Source organism: Anopheles arabiensis, chromosome X, assembly GCF_016920715.1.
Source record: "Anopheles arabiensis isolate DONGOLA chromosome X, AaraD3, whole genome shotgun sequence".
NCBI classification, from domain to species: Eukaryota; Metazoa; Arthropoda; class Insecta; order Diptera; family Culicidae; genus Anopheles; species Anopheles arabiensis.
The window spans coordinates 7,162,189-7,182,142 of NC_053519.1; the positions used below are offsets into that span (position 1 = coordinate 7,162,189).

Sequence of the window (19,954 nt, forward strand, 5' to 3'; positions counted from 1 at the left end):
CACTAGAGCAAACGAGCTTGTGCAACGGGAGAACCACACGCCACGGGGAACTACGCGTGTGTGAGTGCGCGGTGCGGTTGATTATAACACTGAATTCGGTGGTTAGTTGGTATGATACGGCGTTTGTACCGTGTCACCGTCAACGATCCGGTCAAGGTTACAGTCGGCTACCGGTGGGAGAGGGTACGAGCGGCCTTCCCATTGCATGTGAACATTATTTTACATGTGTTGGGAAATTGAGAAAAAAAAATAAACATAAAACACACATCGAGGGTGCGTGGATAGGTGGAATAGATGACAGCGACGGTACGAGTTTGTAATTACTGTTCACCGGGTTTGTTGTGGAGCCACAATAATCGGTTTCCTTTTAAAAGTGGGCAACAAGAACTCATTTTCACGGGTAATCGATCGGTGCTGGATCCTTTTGTGCACAGCAAATGGCAAACATCTAACACCGCAACCGGCAATGTGGGGTGTGTGTGTGTGTGTGTGTGTGTGTGTGTGTGTGTGTGTGTGTGTATGTGCGGTGTACCCTCAGCGCCGGCATCAATTCGCGTGCACCACAGTAATCAGAAGCTTAAAATGTATTAATATCGGGCATGCAATCCCGACCGCGCTTTGATGTTGCGATTGTTTTGTAAAAAAACGGGATGAATTGAACAGCAAGTACGGTGCCATTTCAATAGTAACGCAATGGTATTTTTCAAATTATGAATTATGTTTTAATTAGTTCAACGCTGTGGTGTTGAAATACCCGGTAGCAGTGATATTACAGGTTGGCTATTGACAGAAGCTTTCAATTGTAAATTAATAAAAAAAACAGGTCCTGAACAGGAAATTATTAGCCTGGGCACGATCGAACATATTTAATTTTACCGAATAAATAGATTCGTTTGCATTAAAGCCTTTTAATAACAATTTAATATGTGTTTTGTGAGTGTTTGCGCCCATTCATTTACTACAATTGGAGAAAGAACCTTTTGATATGCTATTGCACAATGATTTTTTTTTTACGAAATGTCGTGTTCCATTCGTCATTTTCCTGTTCTAACGTGTCACAGGCGCCATTCATCGTCGAAACGGTCAAAAAAAAAAATTCCAGAGCGACAGCAATAAAAAATAAGAAAAAAACAGGCACAAGAAGAAACCTGTCGCAGCGATTGCCCCCAGTGACTCGGAACTGCAAGTGACGATCGATCCACTCGCAGTGCGGCTCGGGACACGTGAGAAGCGGACGCAGGACAGGCAGGGCAATGTAATTGATATTTAAATTACATGTCATTTTTTACGGAGCGCCACCGCCAGCGCTCCATTAGCACATCTGCACGGTTTTTTTTTGTATCTTTCGCTTTCTCTCTCTCTCTCACCCTCTATACGCTGCTTGGTCGTATTTGTGCGCCGCCTACGCAATTGAGAAGAGTGATTATTATTCGACAAATCGATTAAAATGTCAATCGCATCGATAAGGGGGAGTATTTTTGTTACACCACAATGACAGAACCGACAAAGACGATAAAAGTCATCCCCCCCCCCCCCCCTGGGATGGAGTGACCTTCCCCGGTCATGAATCGATTTGCAGAAAGGATAACAACAGAGGCAGAGCACAACTACCGCCACCATTTAATCAACTCGCATAGCTACCTCACTGTGCTGCTGCTGCTGCTGCTGCTGCTGCGACCGTTGACAGCGGCTCGGGGAGCAGGTTGATCGTGCAGAGGATGTGTTTGCTAGATGCTTGTTTGTTTGTTTGATGGTCGGCCCGAGCGCCCCTTTCTTTCAGCCGGCTCCCAGGTGCGCGGGTGTGCGGGTGTGCGCGCCTGTGTGGTTGGGTGCTTGCGATTAAAACGATACCCCGATTGTCACACACACACCTTTGCGCGAGGATTGCGCCACGAGGAGGGGCCCAGGCGGGTTCAGCAATTAACGCTTCTTCATTAGCGATGCCACCACAGAACGGATGAGTAACGCGCACACACACACACACACACACAAACACTGTCTCTGTGTGAGAACAAACAAAACAAACTGGCGCGGTGATGATGATCACACAGGAGAGATCACTTCTGTGCGAGAGCCACGATCGGGCGGCCGATTTGATTAATTGCACGCGTGCAGAAGCCCACAAAAACACACAAACACACACACACACACACACGAAATGGCACATGCACAATTTATTTTAAGTACACACTCACAGCACCACCTTCCCGTTCGCAGGACGCACGCCGGTTTTCGTGCGTGCTACACGCCTGGCACGGCGCGTCGAAACCCCAGCCGGAAAGACCCTCCTCTCCCTTCCCTCCCTTCCCGTTGGGCCCGGGCTCGGGCTGGCCAGGAGAAAGCGCGTAACGAGGCGGCGCGGAGTTACCGCGGGCGCCGTAGTACAACCGAGATGCCGAGCCGGTAACGCTGGAAAGCAAACTGACAGCAGTCGGCCGGCCCGCCGATGACGAGAGCCCAACCACCACACACACAAGAGCAGTGAGCGCGCGCGAAGGGCAGCCGAAGTGTGCATCACCTGCGCTTGGCTGTGTGTGTGTGTGTGTGTGTGTGTTTGCAACGACGACGAGGCTTGCGAGGCACTGGCACTGGCCGTTCGCTGGAGCGAGATGGGACGATGGGGCCCCCTCCAAACACAGCGGTCGGCAAACATTTGAGGTAAATGGGCCCCATTTTTGTAAACGTTCTAATGGTGATATTGTTGTGTTTCTGTAATAATATCATCTAAGCAAAGTTAAAGATTGGTCATACCTAGTCAGTGTTGCGTGCGGTGATAGTCGTCGACATAAAATTTTACAAACTGATACTTTTTGAAGCATCGCATTCACGCTGAAGCATCATTCTAGATTCACGCTTTCATTCGACAATCAGGGAAAAAAATGTCATTTGGCATGATGATATTTTTCTGCTTCATTCATTTGACTTTTTGATTTTGCCGTACTTCAGGTGAACTAAATCTTCATCGAAGACGGGTCCTTTTTCATGTTTTCGCTTGAATTTCCATACTCCTGTAAGTGAACACCATTTTACTGATTGACTGAGTGAAAATATCAAGTGGTCTAATGGCTAAGTATCGGTAAATGCACGCATTAAGCAGTTCTGGCGTCTCATGAAAAATGGCAAATGACTTTCATTCTACATTCTTTACAATCATGTCATCGCAAAAGCATTGATTGTTATTACAAAAATGATTGTCGCTTTTGGAAAGTTGTGTCATGGTAACTATGAATATCATGATCAAAAAATGATTTTGATAGCCGCTTACTGCGAACGATATCAAATATTCGCATTTACGCATCAGCTAGAACTCATAAGATAGCGTACATTTCTGCACAATTATTATAGGATATCTTTACCCTCTCGCAGACTTTTAAAACTAGGATTTTAGATTCGTGCGCACTCAGAAATAGGCTAGATTAGTTTAAACTAGTGATGGGTAAAGTTGGCATAAATCCAGAGTCGACTCCGATCCGACTCCGATAAATTCGGAATCGATTCCGGAAGATAGGTCCGCCCTGCATCATCCGGAGCCGTTCGAAGTCGTCCGGAATTGCCGGAGTCGTCCAGAGCCGTTCGGAGTCGTCCGGAGTCGTTCGGAGTCGTCCAAAGTCGTTCGGAGTCGTCTGGAGTCGTTCGGAGTCGTCCGGAGTCGTTCAAAGTCGTTCGGAGCCGTTCGAAGTCGTCCGGAATTGCCGGAGTCGTCCAGAGCCGTTCGGAGTCGTCCGGAGTCGTTCGGAGTCGTCCAAAGTCGTTCGGAGTCGTCTGGAGTCGTTCGGAGTCGTCCGGAGTCGTTCGAAGTCGTTCGGACGATCTAGTGGTCGTTAGGAGTAGTTCGGAGTCGTTCGGAGTCGTCCGGAGTCGTTCGGAGTAGTTCGGAGTCGTTTGGAGTTGAATCCAGACGACTCCGGACGACTCCGAACGACTTCAAAAGACTCCGAACGACTTGGAACGACTCCGAACGACTCCGGACGACTCCGAACGACTCCGATCGACTCCGAACGACTCCCAACAACTCCGGGCGACTCTGAACGACTCCGGGCGACTCCGGAAGGCTCCAGACGACTCTGGGCGACTCCGACTCCGAGCGGATCTAGTGGTTCCATTTTGCCAGAGTCGGAATCGGACTAACAATAGTTGGAATCGGATCGGAGTCGCGGGTGCGCTCCAGAGAGCACATCACTAGTTTAAACACGTAGAATTACGTGACAAGGATCGTAGTCTATATTTTACCAGATCCATACACAGCAAATGTAATAAATAAACAAATAAATCAGAATTCATCTCCTGAGTTGGCTTGGGGAGCTTTGTACCGACAACAGGGAAATTGCCATTGTTTTCCATTATTAAAAGCCATTTGAAGCCTTGCGCTAAAAGTCTTCGAAAAAACTTTGTTTTTTTTTTACTTTCAACAGGATTCAATTCCAGCCCGTAGGGCTTCAACCGTTCAGGCTTAGGGAGAATTAGCCTTCCTGAAGGGCCTGCGTCACTAGTCAAGAAAGTGTCCCAAGCTCTTGAGGCGAACTCCTGAAACCTCCTGTAATAATTTAGTCCGTCTATCCATGTCACGATCATCAAAGTTATAATAATGTTTTTTTTTTTCTTTTTCATTCAAAAAGCAGGGTTTCGATCGTTTTGCTTAAATATTGAATACTTTTTATGCGAATATTTCCCTTCCGTTCTTCAACATTCAGTCAACTTCATTTTCCACGCCAGTTTTAACGTTGCGACGGGCCAGACATTGCCGACCGCTGCTCTAACCCATCGCTCAGGTGACACACTAGCGGCCACCTTCGCACACAGCAAGAATTTTGCTCCGCATTAGATCATATTCGGACGTTTAGATGCGTTTGGCACGACCACGAGCCTGCCTGCTCTGCGTGTATGTGTGTGTGTTGTGCGCCGGCGCGTGTCCCCCTTTTGCAACGACGAGCGAGCGAGCCCAACGAACGATGGAATCAAAACAAAACGGCTCGACAAAACACCGACACCGCCATCGAGCGAGTTGCTTCCCTTTAACGCGACCAGAAAGCGTTATTCCGGCTGCACCCATGTCTTCCAAGAGAGAGTGAGAGGGATAGTGAGGAGGGAAAAAGGAATGGCCCGTATGGTGTCCGCACCTGTTTCCAAAACCGCACCGATATGGCACCCCACCGGAGGGGCCACAGTGTGTGGTGGAATAACTAGGGTACTAAGCACTAACGGCACGACACGTAACGGGAGCCCGGTAACGCTTGGGTGATCAAGCGTAACGCACTAAAGAGCGGCAGTGGCAGTGGGGAGCGAACATTTCACATTTCTCACTACACCACTGCCGTACTCCGCCGTACACCATTGCGCGATAGAACTCGGTATCAACTACCTTCCGCAGTACGCGCCTCTACGCGTTACGCCATCTGTTCTACAGGTTTTAATTACTTTCCCTGCATTTCCCACCTCAGCAAGCATTATTACAGCACCTCGAGCACATCATTAGTCACCGAGCCATCCAGTGGTGAGTGTGTGTGTGTGTGTGTGTTTGTATGTACAAGTACGTCACTATGGTAGCTACATCCAGGGCCTACCCTGAGACGACGACACTTACCGTTACTGATCGTTGCACGCGGTCCGACGTCCGAATCGCGATGGTGCGTCCTACCGCGGCGTTTCTGCGAGCCGGATCGGGACGAGCTGCCGGTCCGATGCTGTCCGCGTAGCCGCGTGCCACGGTACCCCCGATCCTGCTCGCCGTCCGAGGTGGACGAGCTGGAGGCGGACCGGAGGCGATGCGGCGAGGTAACGCTACCGCCCACACTAACGCTTCGCCTCGAGCGACGCCTCGGCCGGCGAGTCGCCGAGCCGTTCTGGTGCTCCGTGCTCAACCCGTTCGGCACCTCCCGCACCAGCACGTCCTCCGATGCGTCCTCGATGCGTACGCTGGGACCGAGGTCCGCGCGTGTCAGCTCCTCCGTCTGCAGATCGTGCGAAAGCATCACCCGGGACAGCAAACCGTCGATGCGGCTTATCTCCCGTTCGTACCGGTGGCGGTCCAGCTCTGCTCCGCCTGGTACTGGTCGCGGCCGGTCCGTCTGCTCGTCCAGCTCCACCAGCTCCGGGGGCGATGGCACCCGCTCCCCGCCGGCCTCTCGCTGCCGGCGCCGCAGGCTGCGCTGCGTGTGGAAGCTTTCCTCGCGCACCATCAGCGTGCCGATGTTGCTCCGCACCAGCTTGTAGATTTTGGGCCGGGGCGGCACTTTGATCGCCGTCTCGGCTGGGCAGCCGTCCGCCGGTAGCTCCTCGATCGTGACGCCCCCATCCTGCCCGGGCGGTCCCGCATCGCTGGCAGGCTCGAGCAGCAGCTGCGGGACGGCGGGCAGCACATCTTCCTCCTCGGTCGAGCTGCGGCCGTAGAACTCGCTGATGCGCTCCAGAATCGAGCTGGAGCGGCTGGCGAGCGAGCGGCGAGAGCGCCGCCGTACGATCGGCGGCACCTCCGGTGTCGCTACGATCGCGTTGGCCGACTTGCTCTTCTGCAGCGAGCCGCGGCCCGACTCGTCCACCTGCGCACCCTGCAGCAGCCGGTACTGCGAGCCGCTGGTGGTGAGCTTATGCCCCAGGCCCTTGTTCTGCAGCTGGCTGAAGATGTCGGCCAGCGAATCGCCCGTGGTGGTGAGCTTCTCCCGCACCAGGGACGTGCGGGAGCGCCGGTAGCGGCTCGGCGAGCTGCCACCGCTTTTCGGCACCGTGTCCGGGCAGCCGGAGCGGATGACACAGTCGGGCCGATCGACCTCCACCATCAGCTCGCCGCTAGCGCCATCGAACAGCTGTATCTTGGGGAAGGTGATGTTGGGCGACGAGCTGGACGTCGTCAGCTCCCAGTTCCAGCTTTTGGGCTTCTTCAGCGCCAGCCGGAGCAGATTGTCAGCGGTCAGCAGGTTGTCGTTGTGGTCGTCATTGCTGTTGTTGTTGTTCACGTCGCACGCACCACCATCGCCGTTGGCCGTGCTGTGCCGGTAGGAGGACATCATTTTGGGCAGTTCAGTTTCGGCCGGTAACACTCGCAAAACACGCAGGGCGCATCGCTGTCGATACAAGGGGTAAAACATTCACCATTGAAGTTGCAGACAGCTCTCTCTCTCTCTCTCTCAACTCAAAAACAACCAAACTGCATCGTTTGTGCGTCACCAAAACAGCGGGGCGCAGCAACAATAAACACAAAACCGCGCGCCTGCAACACATCGATATGCCTCCCCGATTGTAGGTCGTTATACTTTTGCGGCCTCCGCGCAGCGGTTCGCAATGCACACCCAGCTGGTCGCGCACGGGCCGCCGACCCGCTTGCTAAACGCCCGGCCAAAAATAGCCTGACCGGCTTTGCGTGGTCGTTTGGGAGGTGGTCGTCACGCGGAAAGCGAGAGTGACGTACGACGGCCCCTACAGCTCCCTACAGCCGGGCGTCATCGTTAGCCGACGTGTGCGGGTGCTCGTCTACATGTCCGGTGGTGGTGGTGGTGGTAGTGATCGTAAAAGATTCCACAATTCCCCGCAAGTGCATCGAGGTGAAAGGGATGGATACATCAAAGGCCCACGGCGACCACGTGTTATGCGTGTCTACAAATCGGAGAACAGAAGGGGGAACATGGCAAGGTCGAGGATATAACCAGAGAGCGTTATTGATTGTTTATTTCGCACGCGTAAGAGGCCTCTTTCTTGTCGGAACTTCACTTTATCTTCCGAGATCCGAAGGCCTGCGGACATCCTGCGCTCCTCTGACAGACTTCAAAGCGTTATTGTTTGTGCCCTAATCGTCCGACACACGCCATCGATCGATCGAGCGAGATCTGCCACTCCGGCAGACGTCAGCAAGGCGGCGTTACCGCCACCGGCAGGCGCATGTGTATATATATATATATAACGCTGTCAGATAAACATCTAGAAGCTTGGAGTGTTTTGTTTGTTTGTTTAGGTAAACAATAGCGGAAGGCCAACCCGTGGAGGAGAGCTGAGAGAGGTGGCACAAACTCACCCAGACATCGCTGTAACACGCATATCTTCTCATATCTTCCGAAAAAAACACAACAACAAATCAAAGCAGAGAAAAAGACACCCCAGAGCGACTCTGAATATCTGACATCTTCCGAAGGTCATTCATATTTCAGAGCGCATCCTCGGTGGACCATCACCTTGGCGCGCGAAGGGTGCCACCATCTGTCACCTGGATGCGGGAGTGAGAGGGAGAGGAAGGGAGACAGGTGGGGAGAGGTATGGGGAGGTATACCAAAAATAAACTACTAAAGTATTATTTTAAAACCACCGTCTATCCACGTTTGGGGGGGAGCCGGCGAGACGCGTACATGCTTTATGAACTGTCGTCATTGCCGTCAGGTAGCTCCTGGCGGCACAGTCTTGCCAGAGTTGGTGGCATAATTCACCGGGGAAGAGCATTTTTTTGGTTTCAAGGATTTTGTACCGTGCAAATCCGTTAGCAACAGTGCCGCGAACTTCCTACCGGCTCGCACCACATTTCATTCATCCGGAGGCTGCAGCGCGGAAGAAGCTAGCGTGCAAAAAGGCAGCTTGGTATTTGATGGTCCATTTTTGAGGGGGGGTTGCGAGATGCGGCGGGAACGGAGGCAACTATTTTTACCCCAAAACAAACGGATTAAAAACGGAACGACCCACTGGGAGGCATATCGTGTTGGAGGCATCTTGCACGAGGTCTCGCGGTATGTCTTGAGGCAAACCGGCAGCTGGGGGTCTGATTCACTGTGTTGCAGAGTTGATTGCTGACATGGGGCGTGGACCGAAGACTGCCCACCCAAAGAAAGATTCGGAATGATGACAGCACGTTACGCATCAAGCGCAAGATGCGCTCCCCGAGTCTTGCAAAGAGTCACACGCGCACCCGCCAGAACGTTTTCGTTTGCACCACGACTCACGGGATTGCACTGGTAAAGCACGCGGGCAGCGAATCGACGCGCGGAACTGCCCCAACCCAATCCCGGACGCGCGGACGGATCGGTTTGTCCCACCGGTCACCGTACGCGGCACGTTCGATTTTACGACTGAGCTCCGATACGTGCGGGGACCGTGTGCTCGAAAAAATTGTCCAACCCAGGGCACGGCAGGTGCGGAAGCGGACCAGGGGAAGCGTCCGACAGGGACAGCCTGTTCCGAGCTGCGCAAAGGCAGGCGCGCGCGCGCGCGCTCGCCTTTATGACGTGTGCGAACCGCGGATACCGCACAGATACAGCAATAAACCGTCACGCACAACATTGTAGTCGACCAGTATGGATCGAATAAATAAACGGCGTGCATTCCTGTGCGCGACCACCAGCCGAGAGAGCGAGAGAGAGAGAGAGAAAGAGAAAGATGCAGAGTCCAGAGCAAGAGCGGGGATCAAGCAGAAGCGAAGGACAAGGTGAAGCCACAGCACGCACACGCACCACCACCACGCTCAACCATCCTTGACGGTCAATGTGAAGTGCACATGGGAAGGGAAGGTGTACGGCATGCATCACGCATTGCACGGCTGCATGTTTATGCAGGTTGGAATTCGTTGGGTGTATAGGGACGCGAACCTGTCGGATCTGTTTTCGCGCCCAGCCTACGCCTATCTCACGGGACTGGAAGGATGCCACTGCAAAATGCGTGCGCTGCCGTAGGCGCATGAAGAATTGGAAAAGGGGGGCGCACCTTGAAGTGTTGTAATGATCTCGCCAAAATAAACAACGCTGCGAAAATGCAGGTTTTGGACATTTTTAGGGCAAGTGTCTGGAGCTCCTGGAGGTCCAGAGTTATTGCATTAGACGATGGTGCAAGAATCGTATCTTGAAGTATTGAAATAATCTACCCAGCAAATAGCTGTCGAAGAATGTAACATCTCGAGCATTATGGACATTGCAGAAGCAAAAGTCTAAGTTTTTTTTTTTTTGACGATTTTGGAGCAAATAACTGGAGCTCTTCGAGGCGATGAAATTTATACACAAGTCGGTAACGAAAGACACATCTTGAAGTGTGGAATTGATCGCGCCAATACCAAAACCAGCTTCTGTGCACGATGGCAACATCTGTGATAGTTTATGAGATTGTCTGGAATGTCTGGAGCTCTTTAAGGTTCCAAATACATTTACGCATTAGGGTAACATGGACGATTTTGGATCAAATGTCTACAGCTCTTCGAAGTGTCAAATTCACATATTGGCCGAGAGTTGACTTACGAGTAACATCAAGGATCGATCAAAAACAACCAAAATTAAAAAGTAACATAGGGTAGGGTAGTTAAGGCGATTCTTGATCGAATATCTGGAGAAGTCTGGAATGTTTCAATGAGTGTTTCAAAATAAACAGCTCGACAAGAATACATCATCTAGGATATCTGGAACAATTATGGAGCATATTCCCAGTACAATTTGAGGTTTTAAAATGTACACACAAGTTATGGGTAAAATTGGGGAGAGGACGAAATCTTCGAATGTTGAAATAACCTCACAAGAATAAACAACTCTGCAAGAATTTAGCATCTAGTATACTTTAGACATTCCGGGAGAAAGTGTATGGAGCTCTTACACGCCCAGAATTGATATTGAATTCAATTAATTGATGCTATCGTAAGTTTGGGAAATACATTGATGAGCTCCTCCAATAACCAAGTCTCAACCTTTAAAGGCAGGTGCACTTTAATCCATTGCAGTTTAATAAGCCTAGGATACTCCCCGATGTCTTGCCGGCCTCTAAATAGGAACCACCGCATAAAGACACATCCACACAGACCATTTTCCCCGTTGCACACCTACGCTACCATCCAGCGGACGCAACCGCACCCACACACGCGAGAAAGTGATGGTGCAAGATCTGTTTAATTACGCGCACTGGTACGGCCAACTGTTGTACTTGCAGACACCGGCACGCGGTACCCCTTACTGCCCCGCAACTGTCCAGGGCAACGGCGTGTAACATCTGTGCCGAAGCATACCCAGGGATTACTAGCTGTGTGTGGGTGTGTGTATCCATGTTAACCAAGGATAATGTAAGCCAACGCATCGACATTGGAACAATGGACCGTCGCAAGTCGTGCACCAACCACCAAGCGCTGTGGAGCTGCGGCAAGACAAAGCGGAAAAGGAAAGTCCATTGGGAAGAGCGAAGGAAGAAAAGAAGAAGCAAAAAAAAAACAAGAATGAGATGCTGCCAACTTCCTTCTAACAAGTCTAATTAAAATCGCACAACTTGCCCGTGCCCGATGGTGACGGTGGCGATGGTTTGCTCGGTCGGTTCCACCCAAACCCATATGCGTTCCAGCAAAGCAGCGCCGGCAGTGCTACTTCTTCTACTAGCAAAAGCGGGCGGAATCAAAAACGAATACCGAAAGGGGTTTCAGTAATCTGTTTGGCTATTTTTCTTGCGGAGTCTTTATTTTTTTTTTTTGCTTTGCGCGCGAGCCCGCAGTGGAGCTTTTGTTTTTTGCTCCTCCATCTCGCTTTTGTGCTCCGGAAGATAAGAAATGTTGAACCGAAGGGAGAAAAACAACGACAGAACATCGCGGCTGTATCCAGTGCAGCGAACAAACGCTTATTACGCTTACATCGTGCTAGTAACAGTGGGCCAACTTTCTGGAAATGAATTATTTCGAATATATTCATATCCAATTAATGGAGCAATGGTTGTGTAAACAGTTCCCAAGAATCTCCAATGTTCCAAAAACAAAAAAGTGCCTATCCCATTTCTGGGCTCTTACATCACGGGTTCCAGCATTTTGTGATTAATCATATTTACACCAAGGCAAGCTTCGCTGCCAGTTCCAAGAGCACAAAAAATCAAGATCTCATATGCACAAGATAAGTCGTTGCAGGTAGATCCTTCCTTCCTCAACACTGGGCCCAGTGCACAAGAGCAAACGAACGAAACGGACATGTTGGTACTGGATGTAAAAGGCAACACACACCCAGGACCTCATTCTTCGGAGGCGGAACCTTCTCGGTAGCTCGAGACAAAGACCGTTGCCTGGCCCGTTACTTCCTGTTATCTTAACTTTCTTTTCCTTTTATGGGCTAAGGAAAACAAGATTTAAATGAAGAAACTCGCTACCGGCAACATGCTGGACCCGCTACGCATCCGTGTCCAACTAGACGATCAGTACAATGCAGGGTGGATGGCAAACATGCTTGCCTTGCCTTGCTTCTTCGAACTTCCGTCGAACTACACACTTTTCTGGGATAGTTCCCTTGTACTCACCCTCAGACCCCCCAGACGTTCGTCGCAGGACAGTGGCCAGTGTTCGCTCAGTAAACTTTATATTGATAGTCGAACCGGCTCCAGGAAAGCAGCAGCAGCAGCAACATCAGCCAGAACCACAATAAACGTCAAATCAAGATGTTGGGCGAATAACGATTCGCAGCGCAAAACAAACGCCAACCCCCAGCGGTGGAGTTTCGTCGGAAATAAAGCAAACTTTGGACAGCGGGCAGCACTGTTCCCATATCTTTTCTTTATTTTAGCTCGCTGCAGATTGTGGGCGATACGCGCCCACAAATTAATTCAATCCATTTACCGCCCACCTAAGGGGCGGCTTTGCAGACAGACGACGATAGCTCGATTGGCTCAGGCATTGGTCAGACGATGAGTTTGTGAAGCATTCTTCAGGCTTTTTTGATAAGAGTTCTACGTCTTCTCAAAAGGTCGCATCGTTCGCGCGTGACTACTAACCAGCCTCGCTGGAAGACACTGAGGTCCCTGTCGGTGTTCTGATGCCTCCAACGTCCTGGAGCCCACTGTGGGGCGAACGGCACACGAACGGTTCCAGCGAACGTGTGTTCTGCACGGAGTACCTCATCCGTACTGCGCCGACTCGGCCAGAGCAGCTGATCGCAAGGATATATAGAGTGGGCGAACGAGCGAGGCGCGTTTTTAGACCAGGCGCTCTAAAACGCACTTTAGAGCTCAATGAGGGGCAGTTCGAATGTAGCTTTAGATCCAACACGTCTGGCACTGCTCCCGAAGTCGTTCGACGCCCCCGGTGCGTTGAGATTAAACACCAATCGAAACATTTCCCCCCCGCAGCCCGTGTGCCGGTCCAGCAACTCCTGGAAGTGTGCCCCTTGATGCTACTGGTGTGTGAGCTGGCCCCGATGCGAGTTAATCCGGTACCGATTATACTTACCGGCCAGCTGCCATCACTATAATCCGGCCCATTTCGTCCATTAGCTTCCTTGTGTGCCTCGCCGGGCAATCGGCAAATCTTCCACCAACTTCGCCGCTACATCAGCTAATTGAAAGCAGCTTTTGGGTGGGTTGGGTCGCTGACTCATTACCGACCGCCCATTAGCCACGGACGCCTCCTTTCCATCCATTTCTTGCCAAGCTGTGCCATTCTTGGTGCGTGGTTTTTGGCGGAGTGAGCTAGGGCTTACACCTGAACTTACACCGGGCAACAGGTGGGTGCTCTTCCTACCCGTCACGAGCTCCAGAAGTTTTCCAGCAACCAAACTTCAACTTGCGCCAAACAGCGCTAATGCGGACGCAATGTGAGAGCGCTTGAGGTTAAACATTGCGACAGGGCTTTGCACAAAAATCTGGACGAGTGGGAGGAGTTTCCGCGATTTTACTGGCAAATTCCCACCCACTTGCACACGGTTCGATGAGTTACGGCGTGTCTTTGCCGCTGAGCACAGACCGCATCGCTGGCTCACATATCATCCAGGGAGTTGGGCCAAACTTTCCGACACGGCCCTATCGCCAACGGTTGTCCATGGGAGATCGGTCGGTTGACAATGGTTGAGATGAATGATTTATCATGCTATGCTGCCTCCTCCCACCGGAACGGAAGGCTTTTCTGGGGGGGGGGGGGGGGTGAGAGAGGAGAGAAGTCCTATTTTAATGACACTCCAGGCAAACCTCGGGCAGAGGTCGTCCGCTGGGGACGCGTTTCGCGCGAAGTCGAAGTTGCGCGCAGTGGTGGGTTTCGCTCGCTCAGGAAAGGCTCTTTCAAACCCACACACACACACACACACACACACACACACACACACACACACACACACACACACACACACACACACACACACACACACGGATACGAACAGTTATTCACAGAAACTTGCCCCACAAACCCAACGCTGGGACGAAATGATAAATGCCTTCGCCATAAAGCAGCGTCCTTCGCCAGTTGCGAATGGATCATTCGGCCGGGAAAGGCCCGGCTGTTCGAAAATCAGGCAACCACAAACGACCAATCCCATGTTCCCCTTTGCTGCTCCCTCCACAACAGAACCATTCGGGGCAGGGGGTTAATGGTTTGCGGGCAACTTCTGGCGGAGGATGGGCAAGATTTATAAATACCAAACTTCGGTGCAGTGGGTTAACGATGCGCGCCCCGGTCTGGGGTGATAGAAGACCCCGGCGGCGGCCACCCCAAAATGAACAGGGCCGAACCTTCCGATGCGGCTGCGGAGGTGAAAATGAGCCTCCCAATTATGGCTTATTATTTCCCTCCCGCCCCATCGCAGCCATTGCCTCCCGGTGGTGATTTTTCTTTTTACCCCGGCAATTGATAAAACGCGCCCGCAGGCAAAAGGCGAGAAAGCGAACAATAAAACTCATCTCCGGCCCTCACACAGACAGCGGAGTAAGTGTGATTGAAGGCCGCCACGGGAAAAAGCAATTTCCTTTGTTTTTGTTTGGGTCTTTCCAAAAATTGGACCGGGGGCTTGGCCGCCACGGGCTCCACGAGAGGGGCAACCCTTATCCCCAAACAGACTCTGCAGACGTCTGATCAATGACCACAGCAATAAACTTCTCCGATTTTTAATCATTTTATGTACTGCGGCAAGTGCTGGGTTTTCGGGGGGGGGGGGTCTCGCTGGGCGGGTTTGCAAAATTCTGCTCCTTAATGGACGGCCGGTGCCCATTTGCATGATTGGCCCCGAACGGGGGTGAAGGATGGATAAAGAAGAAAATAAAAGCTGTCGCATAGTTCAAGACGCATCTTACGCCGCATTTAACGCGTAAAAGGGAAGTTTTTTAAATAGGTCGGTAGGGTTTTTTTCATTACTGGTCGGGTGTGTCAAACGGAGCGTTCCCATTTGACAACCCTTAAGACATTAGTTAGCAGGATTGCCATAAGATTTCATTGTGTCCCGTATTAGGCAGCGCTCTGTCAACGACATCGAACAGGATGATGTTTTGTTGCCTATTTTTATGATTAAAGAGGTTTCGGTACCTCTTGGGGCCTCTATCACCTCTGATAAAACAAAATATAAGTCTTGAGCTTGTATGGAACATTAAACACTCTCGAAATAAACAAAACTAGCAACGCTACAGCTCAACAATATTATTTAAATTGTTTCAGTTCAATGTACCGTCAAGATGACCCACAAAATCCATGCCAAATGCCGTGAATTTTTAGCAGAGGCTCTGTCTCGCATCGCAAAAGAAAGATGTTTTGCACAAAGTACTGTACCCACAGCCTGGAAATCCTCTGTGCTGTTTCTGGTGTACAAACAAGGGGATAAAACCTCTGCTGAGATCTACCGCGGTATAACCACCTTGCCTTCTTGTGCCAAGATGTTTGAGATCGTCATACAAAACTCGCTAATGTACATATCACTATCTTTCTTATATTTCTACGACATTTCTCGACGCACTGTTACTACAAACCTGGTGGAATTCGTCTCCAACTACCACGCAGCTTTCATCTTCTGGAGCTCAGATGGATGCAGTGTACACTGACCTTAAGGCTGCGTTTGATCGTGGGAACCTTGCTGTTGGCTAAGCTCGCCCGGATCGGTCTCTCTACTCCGCTGTGAAATTATTTCAGGTCCTACATATCTGAACGTAGCTACTACATACAAATCGATGGTGTTTCTTCTAACATTTTCTTGAGTTCATCTGGCGTTCCTCAGGGCAGCAACATGGGACCATTGCTGTTCTCGCTCATTATCAACGACGTCACACTGGCCATTACGGAAGCAGATTGCCTTCTTTATGCGGATGATGTTAGGCTGTTTCGTGTCGTACGGAACACTTCCGACTCTCTTTCTCTGCTATTTCTGTTGATAAGTGTACGTCAATGTCGTTCTTTAGAATAGCTAGTCCGATAAGGTATAACTATAGCATATCAGGTACACAACTACCGCGGTGCAATACAGTGAGGGATTTAGGAGTCACTCTGGATCTCAAACTAGATGTCCGACAACATTACTGAGATATTTTAGACAAAGCTCACAAAATGCTAGGATTTATTCGTCGGCAATCGAGAGAGCTCAATGACCCGCACTGCTTGTTAACTCTGTATAAGTCATATGTTCATTCCATCCTCGAGTTCAGTTCTACAGTTCTTGGTGTCCGTTTTCTAGTGCATGGTCCAATAGGATTGAAGCTGTCCACAAGAGAGTTACACGTATCGGCTTACACTTCACTCCGTGGCGTAATGTAACCCCTCGTCCATCGTATCATACTCGTTGTTTGCTGTTTGGTCTGGACGCACTTGCTAGGAGACGTGATATAACGCCCAATGTACGTTTACGTCCAAACTTATTGTCGGTGGGATAGATTCGCCAGATCTATTGGCTAGAGTCAATATAGATGTCCCTTTCGGAGTGTTCCGTAACTACAGACTAATAAGAACTGACCTTACTGGAGGTGCATACAGCGAGAACGACCTTATTTTACTGGCACCAACCTTCAAGTTTCCGTTGATCCGCCTTGACATTGTACACTGCGTTTAACCTGTCACAAAGAGCGACAGTTATTTAAGTTCTAGTTTTAATTCAGGGGTAAGGCCGCTTGTTTTGCCAATCACTTAAATACAATAAACAATTAAACATAAAAGAGTATGTGGTCTAATAGTACAGTTGAAGCCCGACTTGGGACCGTATTTTCGTACGTCAAATATCTGTCAATACGTAATTTATTGACGAAATTGAAGAGTCAAAGGCTACCGTTGTAAGTCTAACGGATGTAGTTATCTGTTTATTTTGAGTAAATTTGTTGAAACGTTTCTACAACTGTCGTTTGCGTATATATTTATCGCCGATGACTTCGTCCTTTCTGGCTTATTTTTCGATGGTGCCTGTTATTCATCAGCTGATCAGCCCTTACCTTGCCTGATCCCGCTTAGTGAACTTAGCCGAACTCTTATCTAATTGGCCCTATTTATGATCAGCTGGTTGTCTCCGCTCTTGGCGTATCTTTCCGTCCTTATCTCTCTAGACAGCGCCATCTAGGGTTACCTTTAAAAATTATTCGAGCTGTCCTTGACAGCTCATTGTTTTGATTTGATATTTGTTTGGCTATTACACATGATCGATATCTTGCCAACAGCTTCAATATCGGATGATTTACTACAAATATTTTTGAGAATGAATGAATGTAGTTTTGTAACAAAAATCGTTTACACGATACAAATGCTCAATTTTGGTTTATTAGGTATATAGGTAACTAGGTAATGTATATACGACAATTTTGCATGGAGGAATTAGCAAACAAAAATCCGTCATCTTCAGCAAAATGACAACTGTCAAAATCATCAATCATCATATCGGCATCACCATCAATCGTATGCCGAGGATCTCCTGTACACGGTTCATGCCATTAACGGAATTGGTAATGAAGTTGTCCAATATAAGTCCTAAAAACTGAATATGTTAAGACGAAACAAGGAATTGGTATAACAAACAGATATGACAGAGACATCCATTGTTCCAATGTTTTTTTCGTTTATTGGATGACTCTCAGAGCGCTGCCTTAGGCGCTGTCATAGAAGACGCGAACAATTTTAAGCAAAATTTAACCGTAAAGAATCCTTATTGGGAACTTCTTACCCAAGAGACACATACATTGCCAACTTGCACTAGTTTGACATACCTGGTCTAATGTCTTTTGCTGTTTTAAATTTTAATATTTCACTGGAGCAGACACTAAATGGAGAAAATCAATTGAAGCAGAACGACCGAGAGCGGGAGGGATGCCCTTGCGTGATTAATGGTTTCGCTTTGCCTCCCCGTGCCCGTCAAACCGGGTAGCCCAGTAGGCTCGAATACCGAATGCATCAGGACGAGCGGCTGCGTAAGGAAAGGATTCGCCCAATGTGGATTAATCCACTTGCTGAGGGAAGTAGAAAAAAAAACTCGTCATTCCAACTCACGTACGGCCCTATGCTGGAAAGTTTCGTTTCTCGAGCACAAAATAACCAAAAAAAAAAAAGCTGCTATGACGGTTGAAGATTTCGGCTGCCAAAAGCCCAAACACCCGGAAAGATAGCAGGACCGGGGACGCAGACAGGCAGGATTCCATCTTTCGCTCGGTAATCAATGATCTTAATTTTTAAAATGACTCACCCGAAAGAAGGGCAAAAAAAAATTGCCTGGAAACGCGGGCACAGAACCCTAAAACGATAAACTGTTGCCGACGAAATACTTAGGACTTTCCTCCCCCCGGGGGAATGTTTGGATAGGTGTGTCTGTGTGTGTGTGTGTGTGTTGGTGTCGCAAAATGTTGAAGATGAGTCGCACAATTTCTGCTCGCTCGTCTGGGCACAATTTGCGGAACAAATGACTGTCACGCACTGTTCGCTCGAGATATGGCTCGAATGAGGGTGGCTGAACATTGGAAGGGGGGGGGGGAGGGGGGAGGGGATGGAGGAAATGAGGATGAATGAAACTTTTCCTTTCAAACTTTTCCGTGGGAGGGGGGCGGGGGGAGTGAAACTCGGCGGCAGCTACGAATATTGACGCCTTATCGCGCGTAGGATGTGATTATGATGAGATGAACAATTTGCGCCATTGCCACCGTGGGACACTTTGCTCCGGCATTTTCCAGGAAAACCTTGGCCTTGATCTTTCCCCTTCCATTGCCACACGGCTTTTCGAGCGCTGCTTCCTTTTCGCGTCCCTGCCAAGGACACACAGCAAAAAAAACAACGCAACAGGGCAAAAAGTTTGCTTCCTGGCGGTGAAGTCCTCTATTTATAATTTTATTTATGTCATTTTAATCGTCTCGTCACTGTTTGCCTCCCTTCGCTCGCACAAAATAAGGGTCGACCCGCCAGCAAACCTTTGCACCACCCCCCTCCCCCCCCCCCGCGGTATCCCACTGATTCGCGTGTCGCGTTGTCTTATGTTTTATGTGTGCGGGTGGGTGTGCGATTCGATTATGGTGCTTTTATTTACATCGGTCACGGCGGGACCTTCCGGGCCGCAAATTAAATGTCGGGCGACGCTTCCCCTTCGTCTACGGCGGCAGAAGGGAGCCTCTTAAGAGGATTCGTTTTCGGCGTAGGAGAAAGACAGAGAGAGAGAGAGCTTGTGGCGAGAGAAGCAAAGAGCCGTTCCATACTGCTGAACCGATAATGCGCTTTACACGGCTCAACACAAACTTCATTCAAGGTTTTTGATTGAAAATTTAAAAAAAAAACAAAGAAAGAAAGTAAATGCGTCGATGGTATTACACGCATTAAATATGCAATTAGGGTGAATTTTGGATTTTCAGAGCTTGTTAAGGGCTGGAGCAATGTTTGTTGAGGTTTTGTCGTGCGGTTTGCATTCTGTAGGGCGCACTTTATCATTGGTCATAGAGAAGGTATGCAATTGACAAGATAGAGCGCCTGAAATGTATGCAATCCTGCTTATAAAGATCGATACTAATTTAAGAAATAATTTTGTAAAAAAAGAGAAAAAAACATCTTATTTAGGCATATACAGAAATCAAAAGAGCAACTAATGAAATTGTACTTAAACAGAAAGAAAGAACAGCTTTTTAAGGGTGTTACTCAGTGGCGGAATTTACTATAAGCGAACTGAGCGGCCGCGGAGGGCCCCGGTCCAAAGGGGGACCCGAGCTTAAACTCCAGATGCTAGTCCGTTTTTACAGGGTTTCCCACGATTTATTGATCAGTTTCCATGATTTTTTTGGGCTCGTCTCACGATTTATACATCGTATCCCATAGATTTTTGGTTCGTTTCCATAATTTATTGCTATTTTC

At 49.4% G+C, this 19,954-nt stretch overlaps 1 protein-coding gene across 11 annotated transcripts in view; it reads right to left on the reverse strand.

Moving 5' to 3' along the window:
- The window catches only part of LOC120905558, a 143,554-nt gene extending 134,521 nt beyond the window's left edge, over positions 1 to 9,033 (reverse strand). For 9 of the 11 annotated variants that reach the window (XM_040316458.1, XM_040316457.1, XM_040316456.1 and 6 more), the window contains exons 1-2: positions 8,795 to 8,848; positions 5,582 to 7,058 (exon numbers count right to left, since the gene is read on the reverse strand). In XM_040316458.1, coding sequence (XP_040172392.1) covers positions 5,582 to 7,058; positions 8,795 to 8,833 — 1,516 coding nt within the window. In that variant the 5' untranslated portion in view covers positions 8,834 to 8,848. Of the gene's footprint in view, positions 1 to 5,581; positions 7,059 to 8,720; positions 8,849 to 8,915 lie in introns of those variants that run through there. The other 2 variants (XM_040316460.1, XM_040316461.1) reach the window with 2 other exon arrangements.
- Positions 9,034 to 19,954: the final 10,921 nt, after the last annotated feature.